The 20,551-nt window shown below is 42.6% G+C and overlaps 1 protein-coding gene across 1 annotated transcript in view; it reads right to left on the bottom strand.

Moving 5' to 3' along the window:
* LOC311246237 (ubiquitin-conjugating enzyme E2 E2) overlaps nucleotides 1–20,551 on the bottom strand; it is a 49,211-nt gene that overhangs the window by 7,932 nt on the left and 20,728 nt on the right. The window contains exon 4 of the mRNA XM_084336362.1: nucleotides 12,394–12,526. Within this exon, the coding sequence (XP_084192488.1) occupies nucleotides 12,394–12,526 (133 nt within the window). The remainder of the gene's footprint in view (nucleotides 1–12,393; nucleotides 12,527–20,551) is intronic.

Here is a 20,551-nt window from a genome sequence, read left to right as displayed (position 1 = left end):
GGCTGTCTATTGCCATTCTCTAACACAAACTCTAACCTTAACCAGCTCCTTAACAGCGCCTAAACTTAACCGTTCTAACCTTAACCAACTCCGAAACAATGCCTAACCTTAAAGGGGAACTATCTTATAAATGGCCTTTTTGAGTGTTTAGCATTGTTTCCTAGCTATGTGAACTTATATTAATATGATCTATGTCTCAAAATTCTCATATTGGCGCATTCTTCCAATTCTCCTCTCACAATATTCACCCTCACTGAACTGAGTCGTTTGAAAATGTGCCTATATGTGATGTCATATAGTCACTGCTGCATGTTAATGTTCAAGAGGCGGCGCAGGCCACACAGTGGTTTAGGAGCCGCCCTGCAGCCCAGGCTCAAAACAGCTCGAGATCTTGAGGTAGAAAAATGCTGTTTTTGAGGACTTGATTAGAAATACAAAACAATGAATAAAAAAAATATATATATTACAGAGGTGTTCCATAGACTCACAGGAATTGTGTAAAAGTGCCCAAATAGTGAAAGAAATAGTAAAATAGTTCCCCTTTAACCTTAACCATGCCTAACCTTAACCATAGAAAGAATATTGCCATTCTCTAAGACAAACTCTAACCTTAACCAGCTCCTTAACAGCGCCTAAACTTAACCGTTCTAACCTTAACCAACTCCGAAACAATGCCTAACCTTAACCTTAACCATGCCTAACCTTAACCGGCGAAAGAATACACGTTAAAAAAAAAATCACGTAAAAAAAAAATTTTTTGATGGGATTCGAACTCGTCAACAACGGACCGCAGGACCGCTGCTCTGCCAGGTGAGCTGAAGCGCCGAATGAAAATCATGGCGGATTAGGGCGGTCACATAATTCCGCAAGCTCTGCCGCTCCGCTCCGCGGAGCGTGCCGCGCGGCAGAGAAAGTTGCGCGGCACGTGCCTGTCGGGGCCAATCAGGCCTACCCCGGAAGTAATTTACAGTTGCGGAACAGTTATAGGCGCCCCCTGCTGGGCACTGAAAGTGTTAATAGGAATGCACCTGGCGACAGTGGCTCAGGAGGTAGAGCGGTCGTCTGGTAATCAGAAGGTTCCCAATTAAATTCCGGCTCCTCCCGGAAGCGTGTCGAAGTGTCCTTGAGCAAGCCACTTACTGTAACTGCTCCCGATGAGCAGGTTGGCACCTTGCATGGTTGCCTCCGCCGTCGGTGTGTGAATGAGTGAGTGAATGGGTGAGGCACAAGTTGTAAAGTACTTTGGATAAAAAAACACTATATAAATGCAGTCCATTTACCATGTATTCACTGCTGATACCAATAGAGGCCTTTCACGGAATGTTTGAAATGCATTCATCCTGCTGGAAGACACAATGGTTGCTACGTGCAAAACAACTGCTGCTTCTTATTACTGGATCTTGTATACAATCTTTTATACAATTTACAGTGTAACAGTAATATGATTTTCCAGTATTTTACTTTACTCTACCACTGAACAGACATGAGGCATTTTCTTTCGAAAGTGGTTGCCAGTGGTTAGAGGCAGCCATGTTGGAAGGGAGACAGCGACACAAACATTCCATGCAAGGCTTCTATTCCGAGCGCTAAACTTTAAGCACTGGCTGATACATAATACCAATCCAATCCATTACCCTACGTTTACTCAACGGTACTCACGTAGACCATTAGTTTGGAGTCACTGGACAAAAATGATTAAAATGTAATCCCTTTCCCAGCATTTGGGAGATTCAAAATCCTTCTATGTGTCACAAATGCTGAAAAGGTATTCTATTTTCCCTTTTCCCCCTCTATTACACATGGTCCATCAGATGTTAGTATTGGGGTGAGATATTATTCCTATGCCCTTGACCAGCTACGGTACATCAACACTCTACATGTGTGATGAACATGAACAGCCCTCTCCCAAAAGTAAAAAAGAGCAACACTCTAGCCTATGATGTCATCAAGCAACACTCTCCGGGGACGCTGTTGATCATGAATAGGAGCACATTTTTGATCCGTTAGCGCTGCTACGAAAAACAAAGCTAATTTAGGTGCAAAAGTTCTATGGTTCCACAAAGTCAGCGTGTTCAATAACCCGTCGACGGAGCAGCTCCAGAAAGTGGCCCCCGACAACTCAGGGATGTGAGGTTTGGTCCTCTGGATTCCAGCTTTAGGAGAGTTGCTCCAGACACAAACACTGACTGAACTGTCTAAGGTTAAAAGAATAACAGTGAAGTTTACGTCTGGTTTCCCCTGTGAGTGTCTTACAAGAGAACCCCTGTATTTAACATTAGAACAAGCATGACGACAAAAAGATTTACGTGCCTAGAGGGATTGGCTGAGGCTGAAGATAGTGAGATGGCTGCTAAAATTACAATTCATTACAGAAGCCCCCTCTATACACATCTTCCAAACGGCTTCCAGTCATCGCAGCACATAAGCAAGTATTGACAGGGCTAGTTTCTGTCAAACGGCCTGCCTACGTTCCAAAATGCCACAACTTTACTATTTGGCGTACACCAGACCCTCCTATTAATTTAAAGCCACAAATTAAGTGTTAGTTTGTATTTTTGGACATTAGGTTGTATGAAATACTTGTCAGTAGTGTAGTTGATGCAAAGCTATTCCATGGTCGGAGTTCTGGCCGGGTTTCAAGCAAACCGGAAATCAAACAGTCACAGAACCAAACGGTTTCAATCCACACATGCAGGCAAAAGGGTTACTCAAAACCAAACCACGACTTACTGTGATCACTTGGTACTAGGGATGTCCGATATTATCGGCCGATATCGGCATTAAAATGTGATATCGGAAAATATCTGTATTGTTTTGGTTTACATTTCTATAACCTTTATTTACCCAGTGAGGGATTTGGGGTGCTTTTTCAATGTATGTGATGTATAGATTGGGGGAAGATGGTAGCATCTAACGGTGCCAGGTCAGAGAGGGCAGAAATGTGTTTGGCTTAGCAGAAGCGGTTCAGAGGCAGTAGCCAGCAGAATGTTTAGCAGCCAGCCGAATGTTTGTTGACATTCCTTGTAGGAACATCTGAGATAAGAGCGAGTGTCTCCCAGAGCAGGAGGGAGAGAGGTTCATCTTAATGAAACGTGAAATGTGTGTAAAGGTTATTAACGCAGTTGTCATGACAACTCGGCACATGACAACCAGAAAGGGGTGGGCTATCGTTGCTACGGCGAGGATCTATAAGTCGAACGGTGTTTCCGGGTGTAGGGCAGACTAGAATCTGACCAAGAGCGAGTAGGACTGAGATCACACAGAAGACACTCTCTCCTCTCATTGAGAGGGGGGGGGGGGGGGAGGAAGAATGCCACATCAGCATTAGCTTCGGCTACCACGAGGATGGTCTCGGCTAACGAACAGGCCTGACCGCTATTGGACTGAATAACAAAAGGACGATAGACGAACACACCGAAAGATCATTAGAATACTCTTCAAGGACGATACAATTTGATAACATCTGATTATGAGGTTCTGTTTATAGCAATAAAACAACGCTTTTCCTCATAAGGTATTTCACGGTGTCAAAGTGTCGGATTCTTACGGAGGTGGAGAATTATTATGGTTTATGGATTGCACTAACGGGGGAGATAGGATCTTATCAGCCAGTGTCCGAGACGTCAGGACCATTAAAATGACACAACGCAGAGGAATTGGATGGAGAGCCAAACAGATGAAGACGTGATACTGGCCAGTTTGATCAGGATCTTACACCAGGCAAGCAAGTAAGAACAAATTCTGATTTTATTTATTGTCAAAAGTATGCATAATGTTGTGTTAATTCCACAACAAGAGATATGTAATGTTAATTACCTGAAATTATTCAATTTTGGGGGGGGGGGGGGGGGGCCCTGCATATATCGGTTGATATCGGTATCGGAAATTAAGAGTTGGACAATATCGGTATAGGTAAAAAAGCCAATATCGATACTACGCTGGAGTTGGGTCAAGGTAATCAGTGGTTTCAAAATGCTGGAGGACTGTAGTTTTGCATTAGGAAATGGGTAATCCTTTGCCTGCATGTTGTGGTATGAATTAAAACAGTTTTGGTTTTGTGACCCTGTTTGCTGCCTTTTTTTTTTTATTATTATATTTTCCCCCCTCCTTTTTCCTCAGATTTTTTCTCCCATCCCAATGTTAGTCGTTATGCCAATTCCCAATCCCCTTCCTGGTCGCTGCGCACTTACCCCCCAGTCGGTCTGGGAGAGTGGAGGCTATCACGTGCTTCCTCCGACACACGTCTAGCCAATCAACCGCTTCTTTTCACCTGGCAGCGCGGACTCTCACTGAGAGGGTGTAACGTGTGGAAGGATCACACTACCCCCCTTAGATCCTATCCGCGCTGAGCAGGCGCCCCGACCGAACTGTAGGAGTCGCTGTTTACAACGACCCGGACCCACCCCGCCAGCTTTCCCACCCTCTAATACAGCCAATTGTATTAGTGTGAACGGCCAGCCAAGCTGGTGACAACGCCGGAGCTGTGAGCTGGATTCGAACAGGCGAATCCAGCGTCTCCGGTGTTGGTGACGAACGCAATCTCCGCTACGCCACCTGACTGCCCTTGTTTGCTGCCTTTCTAAAGCTTCCCGGTTCGCTCCGAACTGGCCCAGAACTCCGACCATGGGACTCACCATTAGCTTTGCATGGACTACACTACTCGCAAGTTATTTCATACAACTTAATGTCCAAAAGCCCTAACTATCCCTTTAACACTTTCAGTGCCACGAGGTGGCGCCAGAGTTAGCGCTTCAATGCCACCATCGGCGCCAATTTTACGCTTAATATCGCCTAATCTATGTTTTAAATTATGGCTATGTGTCTAATCTGCCCGTCGCTTATCAAAGAATCCTTTTCCAGTCAGTGTTGTCAAGGCAAATTGGTTTTTTATCGCTTCATTTCCGTTTGAGAGCATTTTGAAAAGCACCCGTTTTGAGGTAAAAAACAGTCCATTCTGGACCATTCTATGATAATCGTCTTTTACTGGAATATTCCAGAACGTTGCTATTTGTCGGCCTATTTATGAATAGTTTTCAAATAAACGCTAGATGATCAATATTATACGTGCACGCACGCCCATTCGAGCCGCGCACGGATAATGGCCGTGTTCATTTCCTCTTGGATTTTTACAGTGAAATGGAAAGAGCCCATTTCACAAAACAGCTTATATCTTCATCAAAATGAGTCTGATTATCCCAACACTGATAACATAGATTCCTTACCTGACATCAGATGGTATCCAACTGGTATATTCAAATTCGTGATCACCAGTCGAAAAAATCGATAAGTGTATGGATCCAACGTGATACAGTAGAACACATGATTCCGCAGGGTTCAGAGGCTCCAGAACGAACTCTAATAACCCCGGCTGCATCAGTGGACTGGAAAATGTGGAGTACAGGATTTTTTTCCCCATCCATTTTCATTGAGTCCATTCCAAAATCCCTTATGTCATCTGGGAGACGATAGGGGGCGCTTTTTTCCACATCTGATCGCCGGCGGCGCTCGGGTATACTAGGGTAGGCTCGCGTGATGCAATAGGATTTCAGATAGCCTTATATATATATATATATATAAAAAAAATAAAAATAAAATCAGAGAAATCTCGTGAGTGGCTTTCAACGAGATATTAATCATTCCGAGAAAACTCGTGAGTGGCATAGAAAGTGTTAACTCATTGGATGCCACGCATTAGCCTCATCTTGTAGTAGCTACCGCCACCGCTGTAAACGGTGGGAGTTGCTCACCTTGTTTGCAGGGCTATAACTATTTAAATATTATAGCTATATATGCAATACTATGGCCCATTTGACATCGAAATCGTTCAAGATGTGAAAAAGGAATCTTTTTTCCATCCATACATTCTCCTTTTATACCGTGGTGAATACAAGTATGGTTTTAGAGTGGTCTATGGTAATTCCTGGGAGCCTATTGCTTATTAACAGCGGAGCAGTGCTGCCGTTGCTTCCGCGTTTTCCCTGATTGGCTGCGACACGCCCCGCGGCAGGCGCGGCAACCGCAGAGCGGAGCGGCAGAGCTTGCGGCATTATGTAACCGCCCTAATCCGCCATGATTTTCATTCGAAGCTCAGCTCACCTGGCAGCGCAGCGGTCCTGCGGTCCGTTGTTGACAAGTTCGAATCCCATAATTTTTTTTTTAACGTGTATTCTTTTGCCGGTTAAGGTTAGGCATGGTTAAGGTTAAGGTTAGGCATTGTTTCGGAGTTGGTTAAGGTTAGAACGGTTAAGTTTAGGCGCTGTTAAGGAGCTGGTTAAGGTTAGAGTTTGTCTTAGAGAATGGCAATATTCTTTCTATGGTTAAGGTTAGGCATGGTTAAGGTTAAGGTTAGGCATTGTTTCGGAGTTGGTTAAGGTTAGAACGGTTAAGTTTAGGCGCTGTTAAGGAGCTGGTTAAGGTTAGAGTTTGTCTTAGAGAATGGCAATATTCTTTCTATGGTTAAGGTTAGGCATGGTTAAGGTTAAGGTTAAGGTTAGGCATTGTTTCGGAGTTGGTTAAGGTTAGAACGGTTAAGTTTAGGCGCTGTTAAGGAGCTGGTTAAGGTTAGCGTTTGTCTTAGAGAATGGCAATAGACAGCCTATTTCCGCATTGCCTCTCTCTCGCGCTGCCGCGGTCACATGGTCAAATTGTCACATTCTTGCACTCCTCCGCTGTTAAAAAGCAACACGCTTCCTGGGAGGCTAGTAATAGCCTGCGACGCATATTATACTTAATGTTCCATCATGCATGCAAGTTTCTGATTAATTGATTGTCAATAACGGCATTCGTTAGTACAACAGCATACACTGATCAGGGCGATGGCTATGAAAACAATGGACAACCAAGCTGAAATTTACGTTAAATTGCTCTTACCTGTGGCCGATAAGACTCCAAAAAGAATATTCCAATTATTTGATTGCCATCTGCTAGATCGTATGTCCATTTGGCCCATGCCATAACCCCCAACAGCATAATGAATCTGGCATCCCGAAAGCGATTCAATGCGATCGGGTATACCCCTCGGTCGACGTTACTCAAACTCCGCCCGGAGGAATTTCAATGATACACAGAGTCAGAAAGGAAGTGTGACATCGGCTGCATACCACCAGGCGGCGGTGGTATTGGACCTTTGCGATCTCAGACACATTGCATATGGTACCACAGCCTACCTGGATGATTTATGAATGGAAATGGTGAATAAAAGAAATAACGATCCAATAACGTATATATACGTGGTTGGCGTTATACAATTGGCGGAAAAACGCGTATATATGCGTGAACGGCACTGAATGAGTTAATATATATTGTATACAGCAAGCTGCTGCATAGAATGCCCTTTCCTCATACTGAGCTTGGAAACACTGCCTGTAACCCTTTAGGGTGTACAGTATCGCGTACAAGATTCGTTTTTAAGAGCTAAACATTCAAATGATAATGTCACAGTGGCTACTGGTATAATTCAGAGGGGGGGGGGGTTAAATATGTGCACCTGAAAGGCTTAATTTATACACCCTTTGGTCTTGGTAAATAAGGTTTCACTGGATTATTTTGCTAGGAAACTGTTTGGACCCAAGTGTAAGTTTCCCCGTCAACTTTTGCATTAGCTAACATTGCAACAGGAAATTAACTGTCCTTTTTAGAATGTTATTTTTGTCATTTTGAAATCGTCTATAACCCAGGGAGCTACGATTTTATCAAAACACCTGTGTTGATATTCTGGAGCTTGTGGTGGTGTTTTATTGTTTTTGAGTTCCAGCGATCACAACCCTTAGGGGTCACGCTGGAGCTTTGAACCCGTCGGCGTACAACAAAATAATTAGAATCCCTCTTAAATGCTCAAAAAGGACATCTTTTCAGAAATCGATAAAAATAGAAAAATGGCCATTTCTAGTGCTTTGACATGTAAGGTATACGTCCCCCAACTTGCTAAACCTAATACGACTTGTAAATACGTTTAATTCTTGCTAGATGGTATGATTGTAATAATCTCCATTTGCGATAAGAACTACATCGCGTCACGAAACGCACATACATGGACGCGCGCACACACAAACAGCGCATAGGTGTTAATCACTGAGTGATCTAATATGCATATTCTTCAGCGCGAGAGGGGGGGGGGGTTGTGTTTCTCACTGTCTGTCGTTGATAATATAATCTGAAGAGGTCCTGCATTATTATTATTATCATTCGAGAATACACGGGACCCGACGGAACGTTAATTTATGTATTAAAAGTAGTCTAACATAGTCTTCATCCTCGCCCGTGTATATACCCACGTCGCGCTAAAACAACATAACTACTGTATGGCAGAGACAGAGTGCGTGTGTGTACGAGTTATGAGTTATCTCGCAGTTCATTCAAGCGCGCATCACGGTGATGACAGCTCTCTAGAGTAGAAAGGTGCGCTCACAGGGGCGTAGCTGGAGATTCTGGGCCCCATGAAAGAATCAATTTGTGGGCCCCCAATCTATTAAAAAATGTGTGGCCCCCAATCTATAAAAAAAATTGGGGCATTTGCTGGGCCCTTGGAATCATCCTAACCCCCCCCCCCCCCCCCAGCTACTCCCCTGCACACACACTCTCTCTCTCTCTCTCTCTCTCTCTAACAGAGAAATCAAAAGAAATCAGTACATTACAGAAGGAATTTCTTGTACAGTCTTGTACAGTGGGTGACAATATTGTCACAAGGAAAGATGAAATTACATACCTAGGTTTCATGTCTATCTATATCTCCCTCTCTCTCCCTCCATCTCTCCTCTGTATCTCCCTCTTTCTTTCTCTTCCTCTATATCCCTCTCTCTCCCCCTCTATCTCTTCTTTCTTTCTCTCTTTCTATTATATTACTATTATATATCTATCTAAATATCTAAACCTCTGTCTATCTATGTGTGTATGCATGGCATCAAATCAAAGTGTGTGTTGCTGTAGGCCTGCCTGTATTGATCAGTCACACTATACCCCCATTCAGCCGTAATTGTTCCCTGCTGGGCCTTTGTTTCATGGTGTGAATTAGTCATTGACATTGACATCACATTGCATTCTGGGAAGGAGTGTAGTTCCCTTATCATTAGCTGAATTCACTGAATTCTCTTCAGAGGCTCCTGCTGCAAATTGGTAATGACTGTACCAGAATGTTTGATAGGACATTGATTGAAAACTATCGTCTCAAATTTGACAATTGATGGCTTATTTTGAAGGTATGAATCTGTAATTTTACATTATGTAACAAAAAAAAAGAGAATATTCTGAGAAGGTGGAGCTAGAAACTCTAGACCTCAGGGGGTAAGACATATGCATGACAATGTTGAGATGGTAGTTATGGGAACCCAGGGAGTAATCACCTGGAAAGGTGAGGACACAGCATAAATGCACATACCTGATTACTCCCCTGGGTTCCCTCAACACCATATCAACATTGTCATGCATATGTAGCTGCTAATGAATGTAATTTATTTTTAGAATATTATATTACCGCCAGAAGACAACTTAAAAAGTCTATGTCTGGGGCGCCTGAGTGGCGAACCACGTAATGCGCTGCGTCGCAACACGGCCGACCCGGGTTCGATTCCCGGACCCGGCGTTCTTTGCCGAATGTCTTCCCCTGCTCTGTCTCCCATTCCTCCTCTCTCTCTCTACCGGACTGCCTGGTAGTAAAAACCCAATAAAAATCTACAAAAACACAACTTGTTCAAAAGGACAAGTAACATTTAAAAAGTCTATGTCTGATTATTATGGGCTATGCTGGTGGTCAGGGAACATTTAATCGCTATGGTGAAAGAGTTTATGGCTTCCAATCCAGATTTAATGTGACCATATCTTTTCTTAACCATATCGGAGGAGTTTGACCAAATTAGCTCTTTCAAAACTAAAATCTATTTTAGTGTTTACAAGCCATATTAGGCCTGCCGCGATAAGCAATAAATCGATTAATTGCCGCGATAATTAAAATGAATGCAATGATTTTGACGGGCGCGATTAATTGCTATTTGCGCGTTTGTTTTAATGAGGCGGACCCAGTGCCCCTTGTCAGTCACTGTCCGTGTTGGGAGGCGGGCCGCTGGCTTTACTACAGAGCACAGCACATTGTGTCTATTCTACTAGCATTAACGTTACTCATACAAACAGAGTAAACACAGTTTTCAATCAATCAATCAACAACAACATTAACGAGACCCTCGTTGTGTCTATTCTGCTAACGCTAACGTTACCTCTCATTGTGTCTATTCTACAAGCGTTAACGTTAGCTAGGCTGTCTATGCTAACGTTAACGAGCATTAGGCTAACAAGCTGTAACGTTACCAGTCGTGTCTATTTGCTAACGTTAGCATTAGGTAATAACCGGTTTAAAATGGATGGTGATTACCTCACGTTGTGTCTATTCTACTAGCATTAACGTTACTCATACAAACAATCAATAGCGAGTTATATTGATCACGCTATGTACGATAGCCATGCTAAAACGCTAGCACAACATTAGCACCTAACCTAACAACAAGCCTTAACAAGTCAGCGATCTTTTTGCGAGACTAAACTCTCCGCTCGGTGGCAAATTGTGTTGTCGGTTTTGTTTAATCAATAAATGAGGCAGAATACACAGTGACTGTATCCTTTGTTTATTGCACTTGTGCCTGCTGCAAACATAATGATTATGAAATCCTAGAGACGCGTCTCTATTCAGTGGTCTGCAGTGTTTCACGTGACTTTTCTGGTACCCAAAAAGTACCTGAAATAATCACAACAATACTTCCGGTCCGGTCGGTGGGCTTCAAAATAAAAGTCTTAAACACCGGAAAAGACGGAGCGGTGGGCTTCAAAATAAAAGTTTTGGGAAATAAATTTCTCCAAAAAAAAAATTCTCTAACCGGTCGCAATAATATCGCTTATCGCGATATTTTCGGGGGCAATTAATCGCCCAGCAAAATGTGTTATCGTGGCAGGCCTAAGCCATATAAATGTAAACACGACTTTTACAGCTAAGAAACTATTTCAGTCTTTTTTTTATCAAGACCTCAATCATTGTAATGTTTTGGGGCTTTGAGTTAAAAAAGAACAAAGCAGATGTACAAAATAATATATTTCTTCAATAGTTTTCAGTATTTAACAAAAGTATTTATTATTTTAATCTCACTCTGAAATATATCAAAAGAGCATCTTTAGCATTTTTCAAAATGATGTTTAGGACTTTATTAAATTAAATTGACCAACAGAGGGCAGCGTGGTGTGAAATCGGAAACAAATCATAACAATTATGTCATCATCTTGACTTGAATGCAGAACTCCTTCATCATCAGTCTGTAACACTCAAGTGCAAATGAATGAGTCAAAACCAGTCAAAACCACTACCCCGGCACACTCTGCTTCCACAAACATTCAACAGTGAGATGCAACATTGGACTCTCCGTTTACCTGTATTTCTTTCAAATGTACCGGAGTCAAACAAACAATCCGCCTGTTTATAATAATGACTGTCTGGGGTTCGATGTGGGTTTGACATCCGTTTGGTCCCGATACACACCCCCCCCACCACCACCAATCACCAACATCTGGCCTGCCTGACCCTGACCTTCGAGAGGAAACTTCTAATGAGCCTTGGCATTCCCAAAATCACACCGGACAGGAACGTTATAAATAATCCCCCCACAAGGGTGCTCCCCCGGCCTGGCTCCCGACCCCCTCCAAACTGAAAGCCATCTACACAGCCGACTCGTCAAGCTCAGAGAGAGGGCCGTGTTCAAGACTGGAGATTCAAGTTAAGGGAGCTCTGGATCAAAATTCCCAAAAGCTCCGGTCTGAGTGTATTCAGCACGGAGCTCCATTGGAGCGTTCCTATTGTGAGGGAGTGTATGGCAGCTACGGGCAAAAAGGGGAGGCGGGGGTGCGTGTGTGTGTGTGTGGGGGGGGGGGGGGGGGGGGTGGCTGCAGATCACAGTGGTGGTGGGGGCGGAAACACTCGGGCCCTCTGGCTAGAGAGAGCCAGGCCGGAGCCTGTGGATTTGTTTGAGTCTGCTGTCAAACACAGCGCTGGTGGTTACACAGCTCAAAGAGCGAGAAACAGAGAGGAGAGAGAGAGCGAGCATGAGAGAGAGAGAGAGAGAGAGAGAGAGAGAGAGAGAATGAAGGAAAGGGTAATCAGGTATGCGAAGGACAAGGGGAGATAGCCTCGACACATTCGATAATGGCATCCACTCAACGGACTAGAAATGCTTTGCAGTGGGTGCACCGTATAAAAAGACAGACAATAGTGCTTTTAAAAACACCTGGCATTGAACTGGTAATCTGGCAGAAGACAGATTTCTACCCAATAAAGAGCATAAATCACACAAGGGTTTTTCCACAAACAAAACATGGGAGTGCAGAGGTGCCGACATGAGTCAGCCGTGCGCCGCGGTCGCTGACCTTAGGTGGTTTGAAGGGGTAGTCGGGCGTGAAGGCAATGTCCAGGAAGAAGACCCCTCCCTCGTAGACTGAGCCCGGCGGTCCCAGGATGGTCGACCTCCACTCGTAGATGTTGTCTCCTTTAGGACCAGCGCTGAAAAATCGAAACAAAAGACTGGTTAATGTGTTAATCGGCGCGGCACATTGGAATAGACAGCCTGCGATTTGAACTGCCAGCGGGCGGACAGGGTTTTAACCCCATGAGGAGGCCGAGGAGGTAAACGCTGGCTCCTGACAAGTTAATGACAGGAGATTTGTGAGAAATGCCAAAGCCGTTGAGATTTGAGAGATTCTGGCCTCCCGTCTCTCCCTTTCAGCAGGAGATTTAGCTTATCTGAAAAAGATAAGATTACAGGCTAACGAGAGAATTATGACAAAATCATACCACAAATACCTAAGAAAACCCACTCACACAAGCAGACAGCAATTTTTTTTAATAATAATTAAAAGATCTCTCCACCACACAGAAGAGGAAACCGTTGAATTAGGTACATTTATAGACCATCCAGTGCAAAGTGATTTTCTCTTCGAAGCCTTTTACTAGATGAGTAGTCGTGTTGAATGGGGCTGAAGGTCACATCTGCTGTGTAGGCCTGGTAATTAATGCCATTTCCATATTAAGGTCCCCCTCCCCCCACGCTGCCGTTGGTGGTAAGACCCTGGGAGGGAGCTGTGCCAGGAGACTGGGACAATGTCCAGATCACAAAGCCTGGGACAATGAACAATCCCTGCCATTTCATGTAATTACCAGGCATGATCTTTAACACCCACCAATGCTGCCGTTGTGTGTGTGAACGTGTGGAAGTATGTCGAGTGTTCTACACAGAAGAGCCCGCTTCTCCCCAACTGCGGTATCACTTTTATATTACGGATAAGCAAATATTTTGAAAGTGAGATTTATCGGAAAGCAGCCTTGTACTACTGTACTCTGTAATAAGCACAAACAGAAAAAGGATCACAAGTGTCTAGCTCTGGGCACGGCCTTGAGAACGGATAATTCTATAAAATCGGATTCTCAAGTCGGGACAAAACATGACCTACAGGGAAAAGTGTTGTTTATGTTCAAACTCAAGACGACTGAAATGAATTTCTATTTCATTTGTCTACTCTGTACCTGGAAATGTACCTGGAAATCTCATTGTCCTCTGTAGGGAATCATGATTTAAAACTGCCCAAAAAGTGTTAAAACATTTTTTTAATGTAGAAATAAAATGATCAGTTAAAAAAAAAGGTAAGGATATGAATTCTATTAAAAAAAAGCCATACCATGATGTTTAACTTCTTAAGAATGAAAATTGTGCCCCCAATTTCTGTCACCACTGTCTACAATTTTCTATAATCTTGAATAAATCAGGAAATTACATGGGCAGCTATATCCCAGAGGACGCCTTTTGTACCCCCTGCCCAGGGTGATTGCAAGAGTACTGTACATGGTCTGGAAAGTTGTATGTTTTCTGATATTTAAAAATAAACAATATTGATATTATTACTGCAGTCAAAGCTTTAACATGTCAATGCCGTCACTCCAGTATGGTGAGAAAATTGTTGAAAATTATGGAATAAATGTCTACATTTTAGTTAGAGTTTACAGACTAAATGTCTGGAGAGTAGAGTTTGCAGACTAAATGTCCAGAGAGTAGAGTTTACAGACTAAAATGTCTGGAGAGTAGAGCACATGCTTGAGAAGGAAAAACATTTTGTCACCACTGTCAGACGTTACCAGCGTCAAGTGTTTTGTCTGATGGTGGACATGATGTCTGATGGTGGGACATGCTGTCTGATGGTGGACATGCTGTCTGATGGTGGACATGCTGTCTGATGGTGGACATGCTGTCTGATGGTGGGACATGCTGTCTGATGGTGGGACATGCTGTCTGATGGTGGGACATGCTGTCTGATGGTGGACATGCTGTCTGATGGTGGACATGCTGATGGTGGGACATGCTGTCTGATGGTGGACATGCTGTCTGATGGTGGGACATGCTGTCTGATGGTGGGACATGCTGTCTGATGGTGGACATGCTGATGGTGGACATGCTGTCTGATGGTAGACATGCTGTCTGATGGTAGACATGCTGATGGTGGACATGCTGATGGTGGACATGCTGATGGTGGACATGCTGTCTGATGGTGGACATGCTGTCTGATGGTATGCTGTCTGATGGTGGACACAGGGGGCAAAATTAACTTTTTGACTCACCGGCCAGTGGCGGGTAGATGGGAAGAATCTACCCGCCAAGCATATTTCTTACCTGCCAACTTTTTTTTGATTAAAAAAATAATAATTATTATTTTATATATATATATATATATATATATTTTTTTTTAATAAAATATATATATTATATAATCATACTTGTAGTTGTATTATCTGCGAGACATCGCCACCTCGCTGTCTGCAAACAGCTCCACTGTCTGTGTGTATACTCGAGTGGCCTCCAGCTCCAGCAAGGATTCACTGGCGCTGCAGCTGAGCTCTAAACTCTACATTCAGCATGAAAGGATTCTCCTGCGCTGCACCTGGACCCTAAACTCTACATTCAGCATGAAAGGATTCTCCTGCGCTGCACCTGGACCCTATTCAGCAGCCCTCATGCGATGTAAGCCAGGGGCTCGAATACGCATGTTGTAGGACATTGATGTCAGGAGCTATCTGTAGCTACTGCTGGATGGCGTTGGGACAACGCCTCTGAACTATTTAGTTTACTGGGACATTTCGTAGTGACTAGTGAGCTAACATGAGCTACCTAGCCAACGGAGGTATTATGCACTGGACACTTGCTGGAGCAGTTGTTGATGTCGGGAGCTATCAGTAGCTAGCCGGCTGGATAACGTTACACAATGCCTCATGTATTAAACTAAAAGTGAATAGTTGACTGGGTCATTTTGTAACAGTAGCTAACGTCAGCTCACGGAGGTCCCTCTGACTAGACTAATGTCACGGTGACTGTCCTCTGTTTACATGCAGCATACAGAAATAGGTGCGGGAGGGGTAGGACCAGCAATGCGCTGCGTGTCTGTGCTGAGACAGCGAGTGAGAACTCCGCTCAGAATTGGATCATGATTTTCGGTTTTCACATGACTATTTGATTGCCCGCCACACGGCGGGGAGACCTCTAAGTGGGAGGCGCCAAACGTAAAAACTGAGCGCCAATGGCGGGTGGCGGGCTCTAGTTTCGCCCCCTGGGTGGACATGCTGTCTGATGGTGGACATGCTGATGGTGGACATGCTGTCTGATGGTGGACATGCTGATGGTGGACATGCTGATGGTGGACATGCTGTCTGATGGTGGACATGCTGTCTGATGGTGGACATGCTGATGGTGGACATGCTGATGGTGGACATGCTGTCTGATGGTGGACATGCTGTCTGATGGTGGACATGCTGATGGTGGACATGCTGTCTGATGGTGGACATGCTGATGGTGGTGGACATGCTGTCTGATGGTGGACATGCTGATGGTGGACATGCTGTCTGATAGAGCCATATGAAATCCGCGATCACGGAATCGCGGAATTGAGCAATAAAAATGGAAGCAACTGTATAAAAAAAAAATAAAAAATTATAATATTTTTTTTTTGTGGGACTTGTACAGCACTTTGTTCAACTTTGTCAGTGCTGTAAGGTTTAAACCTTTTTAAATCTTAGACAAACAAAACACTTTGCTTTCATGAAATATTGTAAGCCGTCATTTGAGGCTTTATAAAAGCAGCACAATGAACACAAATCTGTCAGTGCCGAGTCCGACCTCATCTTAAATAACAAACAGCATTGCTTGTTGTAATTAACAAAGAGAGGCAGAGTTGATTTTGCAAAAAAAAATATATATATATCATTTATATTTTTTAATAATCAAATTTTATTTTCATATTCGAATCCCATGCCCATCGAACGAAGCTTCGAAGCTTCGAAGTATTTAAGACAGCCCTATTAAATGGACTGTTATATCTTATTAAATTGTGGACATTTATTCATTCCCACTTATTAGACACTATTTCTGATGGTAAAATTAGCATACAAAGCAAAATACAGAATTCTGAAATATTAAAACGGAAAAAACGGAATTTGGAAAAAAATAAAATGGAATTTGGAAAAAAATAAAACGGATTTCATATGGCTCTACGTGTCTGATGGTGGACATGCTGATGGTGGACATGCTGTCTGATGGTGGACATGCTGATGGTGGACATGCTGGCTGATGGTGGGACATGCTGATGGTGGACATGCTGATGGTGGACATGCTGTCTGATGGTGGACATGCTGATGGTGGACATGCTGTCTGATGGTGGACATGCTGATGGTGGACATGCTGTCTGATGGTGGACATGCTGATGGTGGACATGCTGTCTGATGGTGGGACATGCTGATGGTGGACATGCTGATGGTGGGACATGCTGTCTGATGGTGGACATGCTGTCTGATGGTGGGACATGCTGGTTGATGGTGGGACAATCTGGCAAAAAGCTACAGACAGACATACATTTAAAATCCATCAAGTATTTAAAATGTCTTTGGAGCGATTTAAAAACATGTTTTGTCCCAGATCTCAAGAATCAGTGAAATAATTTAGACGCTAGACATTTCCTTTTGGCGGCACATGTTCCCCCTGATCCTGTTGCCACTTCTTCATTTTGCACCCGTCCTAAGCTTCTTTAATTAGCTAATTATGATCATATGTCCTGGAGGGAATTATTGTAGTGATGCACAATTTTTTTTACACCGGTCCGATATCAAGATAGGGCCGATATGGGCCGATAAAAATTTAAAAAAAAATATATATTATTATTAATCTTTTTACATGTTTTGGCCTCAAATACGGTAGTTTCAAAATATCAGTCATTTCTGAAAATAAGTTACAAAAGTTTCTCGGATAGATTTTCCTCCATATTGCGCAAAAATCAAAACACAAAACTATCTGAAATGGAAACGCTTTACTCAACGCTTTTTAATTCTTTAAAATACAACAACTCTACTAGACTAGAAAACCAAGTAAACATTCTAAAGACAGAGATCAAAGCAATATACAGACAAAAATCGGAATTGCAAATACGCAGCACAAGACAACAGCAGTACTTCCAAGGCTCTAAACCTAGTCACCTATTAGCCATGCGACTAAGAATTAATGCAAAATTTGCAGATATAACTGCCATTAGGAAACAACAAACTCTAGTAACAGAACCCAAAATAATAAACGATACATTCAAAGAATTCTACTCCGATTTATATAATTCAGAAACGACCTTTGATCAAGACAAATTAGACACATATCTTAATCAAATTACTCTCCCTAAAATTACGGAGGAAGACGCTAAACAGTTAGAAGTACCGATCACATTAGAAGAACTCAAGGAGGCCATATCCGGAATGAAAAACGGCAAGGCTCCGGGAATTGACGGTATCCCATCAGAAATGTACATTTCTTGCTGGGACATATTTGGACCCTTATTACTAAATATGATCATATACTCAGTCAAAGAGGGAAGCTTCCATAAACACCAAAATACCGCACTTATTTCAGTTCTTCACAAAAAAGACAAAGACCCCACTGAGTGCGGTAGTTACCGTCCTGTAAGCCTCCTCGGAACCGATGTCAAACTGTACTCTAAAATATTAGCCATCAGATTGCAAAAGCATATGACGTCTTTAGTTCATCCGGACCAAACAGGCTTCATAAAAGGTCGCCTGATCAATGATAACATAAGGCGAATACTGCACGTACTAGATGCTGACAAAGAGGACACCACACCTAAGGCGATACTATCCCTGGATGCTATGAAAGCATTTGACAGGTTAGAATGGTCGTTTCTATGGGCAGTATTAGAAAGGATGGGGTTAGGAAAAGGATTCATTGATATGATTAAAGTACTATACAAGGACCCATCGGCCAGGATTACAACAGGCACATTCATCTCCGATATCTTTCCGGTATCACGCTCAGCCAGACAGGGTTGCCCTCTTAGTCCCGGACTATTCGATCTATCATTAGAACCTTTAGCACAATTTATAAGACAATCCCAACACATAGAACCAATAGTAATCAAGGGCACACATCTTAAAATTAGTTTATATGCGGACGACGTAATATTGTTCATGCAAAACCCCAACAACACATTGCCGCATATACTCAAGTTGATAGAAAACTTTGGTGATTTATCGGGATTTAAAATAAATTGGCCTAAGTCGGCGTTTCTTCCTCTTAACACCAGTGCAAAAAAAGACACAACCCTCCCAGGTGCGATACCCATGGTCAAACATTTCAGATGCTTGGGTGTGGAAATATTTCCCACCATAAGACAAACGGTGAAGCACAATTACACAAAAATACAGAACAAAATCAAAGACGACCTGGACAGGTGGGCAAAACTTAAAAACTCAGTACAGGCAAGGGTATCAATAGTTAAGATGGATGTATTACCAAGAATCAATTTCTTCAGCTCAATGCTTCCGTTACCTCCTCCAGAGGGCTACTGGAAAATATTACAAACCTCCACATACAAATTTATTTGGAATAACAAACCACCTCGCAAAAAATTTTTTACAATATTTTAAGGCCTTCACTTTAAGACCAGTGAAGATATGGTTTGACCCCCAGGCTTTGGTATCTTGGAGAGAATTAGAAGAAAACATGGTAGCCCCACAGAGACTGGAAGACATAGCACACACTAAAATTTCAATCAAGCATTGTGAGCGAGAATTTGGCCCAATAATTACCCATGCAATCAGAACATGGCGGGAAACACAAAAGAAATATCCTAACCCTCAAGAATGGCATAATCACACTCCCATATTCAATAACAATGCACTCTTAATGGGAAAACGACCTATAAGATTCCCAATATGGGAAGAGAAAGGCATACACTCATTAGGGGATATTTTTAATAACAAGGGCCTCTGTAGTTATGTCGAAATATGCATAAAGTTTAACCTCACCGAGTCCACATGGCTTTTTTACATACAGTTACGACTTTGTATGAGATCTCACGGTGTTCCATTACTCGTACCAATTGAACACCACAGATACCACAAATTTTTCTATGAAAGAGATACATTGGGAGGTTTTGTATCAAGTTTTTATTATCAATTACTAACGTCCTCGTATGAAACCCTTCAAATAGACACTGTCTGGAGGAGGGATATACCAGACCTGGAATATGACTTTGATTGGCAAGGAGCCTGGGAAAATGTCCGACTTACATCAAGGAACCCGGATCATCAACAAATCAATCTGAACTATATTCACAGGACATACTTGACTCCTATAAGGCTGTGCAAAATGGGGCTTATACAAGACTCCAAATGCTCCCAATGTACAAATGGGAACGAAGGAACATTTATGCACATGTATTGGGACTGCCCACCAGTTAAGGCATTCTGGGAAGATGTGTCCCAACAATTATCAACACTCGTATTTTGGAATATACCTGTACACCCCGCGGTATTACTATTGAATGATGTTTTTGAGTTTGCAGTGAATCCACAACTAAAAAGATTGGTTTTATCGGGTATCACAGTAGCTAAAAAAACTGATCGCATCACGTTGGTTTCAACCGGAAAAAATTTGCCGAAAAGTGTGGTTTCTTACATATCTTGATGTGATATATCAAGAAATATCTACAGCAAGAATTCTGGGGATCAATGAATCCAAAATGTCAATGTGGTTAGAAGTGGCGGAGAGAATAAAAGCTAGCTTATAATGGTGGTGTCTGGTTAGGAGTGAGGGATAATGGAGGTACTATCCAAGAGGGGGTCTGGGAGGGGGGGGTTTGAGCTGGAGCATATGTGTGTAGGGTTTTAGAAAATAGGTATTAGGGGTATATTATATACTAACATTTATATAATTGTAATTTCGTTGGATATACACTGTATACGGCTAAAATGTTATTATAGACTATTTTTGTTTTATCCTGTTTCTGTACTTGCATATATTATAACCACCTTTACTGAAAGTTTCATTATGCATTGTGTGTTGAGTACTGACTTTTAATAACTTTTTGTTCTGCAATAATAAAAAAAAAAAAAAAAAAAATCTATACAGGGATATCGACATAGGTAAATATCGGTATCGGCCAGAACAGCAATATTAATATCGGTATCGGCCACAATTTTCACATCGGTGCA

This window comes from Notolepis coatsorum (genome assembly GCF_963971535.1).
Source record: "Notolepis coatsorum genome assembly, chromosome: 19".
NCBI classification, from domain to species: domain Eukaryota; kingdom Metazoa; phylum Chordata; class Actinopteri; order Aulopiformes; family Paralepididae; genus Notolepis; species Notolepis coatsorum.
Note: the sequence above shows the minus strand (reverse complement) of the source record. Positions and strands in the feature narration are given on the sequence as shown.